This window comes from Olea europaea, chromosome 1, assembly GCF_002742605.1.
Source record: "Olea europaea var. sylvestris chromosome 1, O_europaea_v1, whole genome shotgun sequence".
NCBI classification, from domain to species: Eukaryota; Viridiplantae; Streptophyta; class Magnoliopsida; order Lamiales; family Oleaceae; genus Olea; species Olea europaea.
Genome location: NC_036237.1, coordinates 10,368,781 through 10,378,564, shown reverse-complemented (window position 1 = coordinate 10,378,564; position 9,784 = coordinate 10,368,781). Strand labels below are relative to the sequence as shown.

At 33.0% G+C, this 9,784-nt stretch overlaps 2 protein-coding genes across 2 annotated transcripts; both read right to left on the bottom strand.

Annotated features, from left to right (window-relative positions):
* Positions 1-2,360: 2,360 nt before the first annotated feature.
* Positions 2,361-3,140, bottom strand: LOC111404142. The gene is made up of 2 exons (XM_023032901.1): positions 2,979-3,140; positions 2,361-2,816 (listed from the first exon to the last, which is right to left on the bottom strand). Exons 1-2 carry the CDS (start codon positions 3,138-3,140, stop codon positions 2,361-2,363), a joined length of 618 nt encoding a protein of 205 aa, XP_022888669.1.
* A 78-nt stretch (positions 3,141-3,218) lies between these two features.
* Positions 3,219-6,172, bottom strand: LOC111404136. Its single transcript, XM_023032887.1, has 5 exons — positions 6,151-6,172; positions 5,018-5,163; positions 4,000-4,909; positions 3,602-3,912; positions 3,219-3,245 (listed from the first exon to the last, which is right to left on the bottom strand). The coding sequence occupies exons 1-5, from the start codon at positions 6,170-6,172 to the stop codon at positions 3,219-3,221; spliced, it is 1,416 nt and encodes a 471-aa protein (XP_022888655.1).
* Between the last annotated feature and the right edge of the window lie 3,612 nt (positions 6,173-9,784).

Below are 9,784 nucleotides of genomic sequence, written 5' to 3'. Positions count from 1 at the left end.
GTAAAGAAAAATAAGTAAGTTGTTACTAATATATGTTGTTTGTGAATTTTTTCCAGTACAGTAACTTTCATGTGACTTTTTCCATTTTGTTATGTAGGAAAAAACATTTCAATGATGAAAATTCCGTTATCAATCCATGCTTTTATTTTTGTGACATTGCAATCTCTACAAAACAATGGTGGTATGAGTTGTTTATTCCAAACGAATGTTTGGAAGATACAGTAAGTTATTTTATATGTTTTTGTTTTTAAGATTATTTTGTTTATTACTACAGTTGATTTTGTCATTTTTCTCTTTTTTTGTAGTATATTGATGTGTGTTTCTATTATTTAAGAAAGTTGTTAAGATATGGAGAAGGGATAAACATAAAGGCTACAACCACAGATTTCCCGTTTGATAGCCAAATGAGAGGTCTTTACGCCGACTTTTGCCAAGATAAGTCAGCTCTAAAAAAGCAGACTTCTCTTCTATCATATGTTATTGGGTTGTATATGCCGTGCAACACAAATTGGAACCTTGTTGACCATGTGCTTATTCCAATTAGAATGTCCAATTCAGCTCATTGGATTTTGTGTCATTTTGACATTCAACATATGTGTCTTAATGTATATAATTCGTACAACAAGGTTGTGAGAAAGGCATTAGTACTTGATGCTATTAAACCATTTTCTGATATTATTCCTCATCTTCTCTTTCATACTGGCTTCTTTGAGGGAAAGGGCATTTCAGAAGAAGAAGCTTTGAAACCATTAGTTGTAAAAATGGTTCCAAAACTTCCACAACAAAATAATGGGTAAGTTTATTTCTGAAGATGTTTTTTTTTTTTTCATCTGACATTCTAGTATGTAATTATCTAAAGTACTTTTCATTATTTCATACAGTGGAGATTGTGGAATCTATGTAATTAAGTATGCCCAGTACTTCATTCATGGAATGCTAAATGAGATGCCAAAGTCTTTTAATGTTCAACATCTTAGAAGAAATTTGGTACCTCAACTATATGTTTATGGAAAGAAGAAGCAAGAAGAGGAATATGATACAGACAATGAATGGGTGTCAAAGGAAATGGAGCAGCTATATCTTGATGTGATAGAGAAGTAGGTGATCCTGATGTGATAGAGAAGTAGGTGATGGTGAGGAAGTGAAGAAACATGTCTTGTTTTGGTAATGACGTGCCTTCATTTGTAATGACTGATTTGATTTGGCTGGTAGTTTAGTTTTGATGCTTTGTATATAGTAACTGATTTAGGGAAAAGTGGCAATGTTAATGGTGGTAGACAACTTCAATTGTTAATGACCAATTCTTTTACAACATCAATGGAGCAGGGATTGGTGATGTAGCTTCTATTATTCTTTAAACACAATAGTTCTTGTATGTCAAAAAAGTGAAATAATGTCACTTTTTCGGCAGAAAAGTGACATAATGTCACTTTTTCAACAGAAAAGTGACACTGCGTCACTTTTTTACCGTTATGGATCTCTTGCTTTTGCTTGAAGATTTGTTAGATCTTAAGTTTGTGTTAGATTTATTTTTGAGAGAACTTGTACTAAGCTCTAAAGAAAAGCAATTAAGCTTGTGACTCCAGCAATTAAGCTCGTGACTCCCGAGTGGGGGGCACGAGCGAAGGAGCTCCTCACTCAGAGCTGGTGACCAGGAAAAAAGTGACACTGCGTCACTTTTTTTAACAGTGTCACTTATGTTTTAACAAAAGCAATGGAGACAGAAAAGTGACATAATGTCACTTTTTTCAACAGAAAAGTGACATAATGTCACTTATTTTTTAACAAAAACAGTATTATTTGTCGAATTTTGAACACACTTGCAATGTCAAGGAATAATGTCACCTTTTTAACAATAACTTAAACACAAATGTCACTTTTTCGACAGAAAAGTGACATAATGTTATTTTTTCGACAGAAAAGTGACATAATGTCACTTTTTGTAACAATGTCACTTATTTTTTAACAAAAGCAGCTTTATTTGTGGAATTTTGAACACACTTACAATGTTAATGGAGGAAGGAATAATGTCACCTTTTTAACAATATGTTGCCTGACTATAGCTTTAAAGACAATAGTTTCTTGTATGTCCAAAAAGTGACATAATGTCACTTGTCAATTAACCAAATGTGGATCCAATGTCAATGGAGTATGAATACATTGTCACATGCACATACTTACAACAAAGAATTTTTTAACAAAATCCATCAATTTCTACTGTCACTTTTTTCTAACAAATTCACATATATAATAAATTTCAAAATCGACATTTAGCTTAAAGTATTTTTACAATTCTTAGAATATTTGAATTGAAAAACGAACAAAACAAAAAAATCAAATAATCTAGTTTCATATATCTTCTAACTTCCTTTTCTTTTGTGGTTTCTTTTCACCTTTGGCGGATTTTGACATGATCTACGATTGTGACCATAATTCCCACATCTTCCACATTTTGCGCTTTGAGTTTTCTCTCCTTTAGATGGTATTCTTTTTTCTTTAGGTTGTCCAGATTTTCTTTTTGGGTTAGGAGCCAAGATTATTCTTGCTCTTACCTCATCTGGTACATTCCACTCATTATGATCTCCTAGTGGAAAAATTGATGCACTATATGTTTGAATATACATATTTGTTGTATAAAATACGGAACAATATGAATATGAATCCTCCTTTATCTTTGCAATAACCGCAAGTGCATGTGCACATGGAATCTTGTCCACTTGGAAATAGTTGCATGTGCATGTTCTTTCTTCCATGTTCACCAAATATGAGGCATAACCATCGTTAACATGGTACAATATTGAACTTGAAGTTGATACCTATGTGCATAATATAACAAAATAATCTATCAATAAATTTGTCACTATTTTATATGAAAGGAAGATTTAAAGTGAAAATTCAATATGAATAGAGGATACAAATCATGTTACAATAGAAATCTTGATGTGCAATAACAAAACAGCAAGTTTATAACTTTTTACCTTCATTTTCTTTGACTCCACAGAATTTTCTCTCAGTTTTTTCTCTTGCTTGGTGGTGAGTATTGTGAAGGTTGCTCGTGCATCATTTATATGTTTCACAAACCATTCTTGTAACAAATAGCTTAACGATTCCAATAAAGGCTCTATTGGACAACCTTTCATTGCTTTTGTTACCGAATTTACCGATTCAACTATGTTTGAAGTCATTGTAGAAAATCTGTTGTTTGTCATGTAAGCCCTCTACCATTTCTCATAACCAATATCTTTCTGCACAAAGAAAATTCAAAATATTAACAGAAAAGGTGACTTTCTATCATGTTTTGGACTCACTTTCAACACATACAAACTTTTTAAACAAAAATTGACATCATGTCACTATTAACAAAAAAGTGGCATTCTGTCACTCTTTGGTTGAAAAGTGACAGAATGTCACTTTTTGTTTAAAATCACTTTTAATAAAAAGTATCAACACATATAAATTTTTCAAACAAAATGTGACATATCATGTCACTATTAACAAAAAAAGTGACGTTCTGTCACCCTTTGGTCGAGAAGTGACAGAATGTCACTTTTTAAACAAAAAGTGACACCAATTATTATAGAAGTTAACAATGAGAATATACCAAATGTGATCGAATTCCTGTATTGATTTCATCAAGTTGTTTCATATGGAACTCAAAATCAGTCTTAGAATATGCTCTTACAGCCCTATTGAAATGTTCTGCAATATTCTTTCCCCTTTTTTTCCCACCAAAAGAAGACTTCAAGTTCTTTAGTAAGTAATAGGAACATAATCCGTGCATTGCATTCTCATACACTTTGTGAATTGCATTTTTTATGCTTGCATGTCCATCTGAGATTATACACAAACCTTCTCGCTCACCATATGCTTCTTTTAACATACTTAAGAACCACTCCCAAGAATCATTGGTTTCTAAATCACCAACTCCAAATGCTAATATAAAGATACTGTTGTTGGCATCTTACGTACATGCAGTGAATAGTGTTCCGCCATAGTTGCCTTTTAAGAATGTAGCATCTATTACTATAACTGGTCTACAATACTTCCACCCTTGAATAGATGCTCCTAATGCCATGAAGAGGTACTTGAATTTGTTGTCCTGATATGTCTCAATTTTTGTAAATGATCCAGGATTTGTTTGTTCTATCATGTACAAGTATTCTGGAAGCTTTTCATATGACTCTGTAGGATCTCCTCTCACTAATTCCAATGCTTTCTCCTTAGATCTCCAAGCTTTCTCATAGCTCATCGACACTCCATAGGTATTCATCATGTCACTTATAATGTCTGCAGGAGTGTATGTTGTTTTTGTTGAGATATACTTGTACATGATGAATTCTCCTACTATTGAGCTAGTTGCTTGACGATGATCTCCCAAAATGATGTTATTTGAGCATATATGGACATTTTTTATATACCTTACCTTGAACATATCGGTTCCACCAAGTTTTGAAGCTCTAAAAGTCCATTTACACTTATCATCAATACATTTCAACACGTACTCTTTCTTGTCCGACTTACTTACCTTGAATTGAAAGTTATTGTGTATCGCATATATCGAAATACTTCTCTTAACCAATGTCTTGTTCTTGAACACCTTATCTTTTGAAATTCCATCCATAGTGACCATTGAAATGATATCACTTCCTCCTTCATTCGTTGTTTCTCCAACTTCCGACATACTATTGTATACATCAATCGCAATTTCTTCCATACTAGGTAATTTTTGAGCTGATGTCACAGAATTATCAGTTACAGCTTCACAAAATTGCAATTGTAGCATATCATTTTTTTCATAATTGACAGCCTCCAAACGTTGTATATTATTAACAAATTCAGTTTCGTGACTTTTTGATACCGTTGTCACATCTATGCACAATGGAAAGCTTGCAAGATCTTTATCCTTTCTCTTCAACTCCAAATAAAATGTTAGTGAAATATCATCTGAAATCTCCATTAAAGGCAGGTTTTTCTTCACTCTATATTATATTTTTACTCTCTGAGTTGATGCACTTACTTTCATCACAGAACATATCATGCACTCAAGGCGGTTGTACGTGCAATCCATCGAGACAACAATTCCAGTCATTTTGTCACTTGTGTACTCATTATCTTGTGTCCACTTGCCTCCATAACAAATGAAGACATTGATTTTATCCATACCTACAAAAATATTACAAAGAGATTGTGTGAGTTTTTTTTTTTTTAAGTGACCGAGTAATATGCATCTAGTTATTTGGCCAAAAAGTGATTCTGTGACTTTTTCTAAAAAAAGTGACAGCATGTTAATTTTTCACATTCTCCTTCATCAAACACCATGCATACATCAATGTACTTGATTCAAAGTTTTCTTTTTCATGTTTATTACTAGAAAACAGGGCTTGAATATGTATCTTAATAATTCCAAAATGCTTGACTATTTTTGGAAAAAAGTGACAGAATGCCACTTTTTCGGAGAAAAGTGACACAATGTCACTTTTTTGGGGGAAAAAGTGATAGTGGATTACATGAGCAAACACATTACATGCATCCGTGTAGTGGATTCAAAGTTTTTTTTTTCATATGTAGTACCAGAAAATAGAGTATGAATTGGTATGTTTAAACTTTCAGAAAAGCACACGTATACATCCGGTTAATTGCTCCAATGATAAAGTGTGACTGAATTGGAGAAAAAAGGTCACACAATGTCACTTTTTTTTTTTAAGAAAAGTGACAGAATGTCACCCTCTCCATGTGCATCCATGTAATTGATTCAAAATTTTCATTTTCATATGTATTCTCAGATAAGAGGGCATGAATTGGTATGTTTAAACTTTCAAAAAAGCACACATATGCATCCGGTTAATTGTTCGAATGATAAAGGGTGACTGTTCTTGTATAAATGTAACAAATGTCACTTTTTTTAGAAAGGTGACAGAATGTCACTCTTCATGATCAAACATCTTGCAAGCAAATGTATGTAGTCGATTCAAAGTTTTGTTTTTCATATGTATTACCAAAAAACAAGGTATGAATTGGAATATTCAAACTTTCAAAAAAACAAATGTATGCATCCGATTAATTGCTCCAATGATAAATGGTGACTGTTTTGGAGAAAAGTCACAAAATGTCACTTTTTCTAAGAAAAGTGACAAAATGCCACTTTCTCACCTTCTTCTTTGAGCAAACACATTGCAAGCATCAATGCAATTGGTTTAAAATTTTCTTTCTCATGTGTTAATTACCAGAAAATAGGGCTTGAATATGTACGTTCAAATTTCCAAAAACTCACACGTGCATATCTAGCTAATTGCTTAAAAGAGATGCTGTGACTTTTTTTTGAAAAAAGTGATAGAATGCCACTTTTTCACATTATCTTTTTGTCAAACACCTTGCAAGCATCAATGTAATTGATTCAAAACTAATTTTTCATACACAATCCACTCAACTTCAACAATTTTATTTTCATAAATGTTAATTCAAACAAAAACGAGATGGATAATGGGCTATAATCATTGAATCCAAAACATAGAAATACCTGTAATTTTTTTTGTGTTTTCATTGCTGATCTGCTCGACTTTTTTTCCAGATTTTTCAATGTTTTTGTGGATGGTTTCCTCGATTTGAAGAATGAACAAACTTTGTTTATGTATTTGTGGAAGATTTCCTCTTTTTCCTTTCAATTTTCCTTTGATTTTTGCACAATGGAGGCTGATTTATGAGGATTGACGTGAGTTTAGGTTTTGAACATATATTTTACGTTCAATTTAAGGTAATTGCCATTTAATCCAAGTTTATAATGTTTTTTCAAAACAACCCAAAAATATAGGGTACTTTTGTAAGTACCCCTTGAAAATTTGCCCCCAACAACATAAAGTGGGTTTTAGTAGGCTATCTATCAGGAGTATCTTCAAAGTGGGCCAGTAGGAACTGATTTGCAACATCTAAAAAGCCCATGGGTTAATTTGCATAAATCAAAAAATTTGGTGATTGATTTACAATCAACATTAAAATTTAGGGACTGATTTGCGTAAACTTAACAATTCAAGGGAAGAATTGCATATTCCAAAAAAATATGGTACCTTTTGCTAATCTAGAAAATTCAGGGCCAAATTTTCTAAAACCAAAAAATATAAGGACAAAATTGCAGCAAATTCACATTAGCGCTTGTTTGGGGATGGGAATGAAGAGTGCCTTAACCGGAGATCTTAAACCATCCCAAGAGCCATCAGGTAAAAATTAATGCTGAGATGCAACAAGCCATGGAAGACTTGGTTGTGGAGTCAATCGCAACAAGCCATGGAAGACTTGGTTGTGGAGTCAATCGCAACAAGCCATGGAAGACTTGGTTGTGGAGTCAATCTATCAAGTAAGTGGGTCCAAGTGAAAAGATAACGTAAGGGATAAAATTCAAATTGACATGGATTACATGGGATTGGGAGATTACACGACCAAAGTAGTGGTAAACTCACCATCTGCATTGAGTCGATTGAACACGAAGGCCCTCTAGGTTGCAACTTTAACTTATGAGTTTAGTATGAGGACAATAGATTACGCTGCTGAGGCTTTAGGACCATGGAGATGAAATTAATATGAACATCCTAGTAAAATTAGGGTCAATAATTTTTACATTCTACATCGTACAGTGACTTCGAGTCAGATGATAAGAATAATATCACTTATTGACTCGTGATGACCAAATCCTGAATAAGTTCACATGTCCCAGTTCTTTGTTTCAAGATTTCATTTCTTGTCTTACGATGAGAAAGCTTTCATTTATTTTCTTTAGCTAGAGGTTCAGCCTAATCAATCACTTAAGTCTGTATTTTTTATTTATTGCTAATAAAATATACCACCTAGTGTAAATTTAATTGAAAAATGGATTTGTCTCATAAACACCGTTGCGTCAAGGCATATGACTAGGCTGGACCTCGAACTCGTAAGTTCATTGCAATTATTTAATGTTGTAATTATGGTCATTACTTATTTAATTTTAAAAATATTATTTGTTCTTTTTTATTCCTACATTACTGTTTGTAGAGGAAAAGTATTGTCCAAAAAGAAACGGTTCTACCTTGAAGTCAAGCCGCATAAATCTCTCTCCAAATCCTTCGACATATTTACTTAGAAATCAAATCAAATAGTCATTCCAATATTAGATCTAATACATAATGCAAATGTGAAATCTTTGCTGTCATATGCCTCAGAAACCCTTTTACATGAATTGTGACATATCTAGAGTTTCACGCAAATGTTATGCCACATTATATATAACACAGTCACAGAAAATTTGAATGCCACCGCCCACAACAAATAAGAAAATAAAATTACAATGTTCGCCTATTGGGAAAGTAAGAACAGAAATTCACATTGGTAGAGATATTGTAGATTATGTATCTAAGAGAATTGGAATGCTGGACCAAAGAGTTTAATTTTTTGGGATGGAACTCCAATATCCTACTAGTGATATAAGAGTTAAGGCTAAAAAATTCACGATATAAAAAATATCGGTATTTAACTTCCAAAATGGTTGTACCGACATAAGCAGTTTATGAGGCAGTAAAAGAATTGTCCCTTGATGGAACTTGTAATCATTCGTGTATTATGAAAGAATGAAACATGAATTATCGCTTAAGGGATTGAGATAATGTTGTGCTCCATTTGATGGGGGGTATTGTTAATCCGTTGGAACCTGTAGCAAAAGCTAACATTGACTACATATAGGTAGATGATGTAATTATATGAAATTTAACTACTTTGCACAATAAGTTAACCATCTGAAATGAAACTCGGTTACCGAGCAAACCCAATCTAATCTCCCAAAATGCAAGGATTAATATTTTTTGTCACAAACTTGTTTTTGGTCCAAGTTGATTAATTTATTGTTTAGGGGTATACAGGGATAGGAAATGGGACTAGTTGAGCTGAAATTTTTTCATGTGAGTAGCTTGCAAGCCGAGCTCTTTCGCTCGCCTAGCTCAGATATAAGTTAATTGTTGCAGCTATAAACTTCATAACTCGATGGCACCTGGGGAGGTGGCATGATGTCAAATTCAGGCAGCCCAATCATTCGGATGCCTGAATACAATTTTTTTTTCAATTATATTAAATAAAAATTATTTGGTTATACAAGCTACAAGTGGGGGGATGAACTGCCTTTTTTAACTAGTTAACTCATGCTCGACTCGTCCAAAGTGAGCACAAGCCAATCATATGGTGGGTCGAGGTGAGTTTACACCACTATTGAGGCTTGCTTCACAAAGGGACAAGCATGAATCAATTCATGTGGTGTGCCAAGTCGAGCCCGATGATGATGGACGAGTCAAGCCTTAAAACTCCTAGATCCATGGTTTCGACTTTATTATTGACTATAACCATAGAATTTCATAATATAGGTTGTGAACTTGTAAAGGCCATACTTCAGAGTCAAAAAAAAAAAAAAATAAATAAATAAAAATTTATTTTTAATTTAGGATAACTCTCCAGTATTAAAGCAGCTAAAAGCTAATACTTCACCTCATAGACTTGAAGTCAACGAGAGGATTCTTGAAAGAGAACAAATCATTTTATTTGGGAAATTTAGTGAAACATGTTTCTAATTAAACACTATTAAAGAATAATAATACTATAAACAAAATGTCCTTTAAAATGACAACTTTCAATATTTTTTTTTCTTTCATTTATCCTAAACTTAATCGCCCAGCACAACTTGGAACATGCTCGTTTAAGCATAGAAAAACAATAAGGTAATTTTTTTAAGGATTTTTTGCCCTCAAATATATTTAACACAACTTTTTTATACTCT

Excerpts from the sequence above, each read along its gene's own strand:
- LOC111404142 (XM_023032901.1), bottom strand. The coding sequence starts at position 3,140 with ATGAAAGGTTGTCCAATAGAGCCTTTATTGGAATCGTTAAGCTATTTG. Across the intron at positions 2,817-2,978 it reads TGGAGTCAAAGAAAATGAAG|GTATCAACTTCAAGTTCAAT; the intron begins GTAAAAAGTTAT and ends TTATGCACATAG.
- LOC111404136 (XM_023032887.1), bottom strand. The coding sequence starts at position 6,172 with ATGTGTTTGCTCAAAGAAGAAG. Across the intron at positions 5,164-6,150 it reads GTGTTTGCTCAAAGAAGAAG|GTATGGATAAAATCAATGTC; the intron begins GTGAGAAAGTGG and ends ATATTTTTGTAG. Across the intron at positions 4,910-5,017 it reads TGATATGTTCTGTGATGAAA|AGAAAGGATAAAGATCTTGC; the intron begins GTAAGTGCATCA and ends TTGGAGTTGAAG.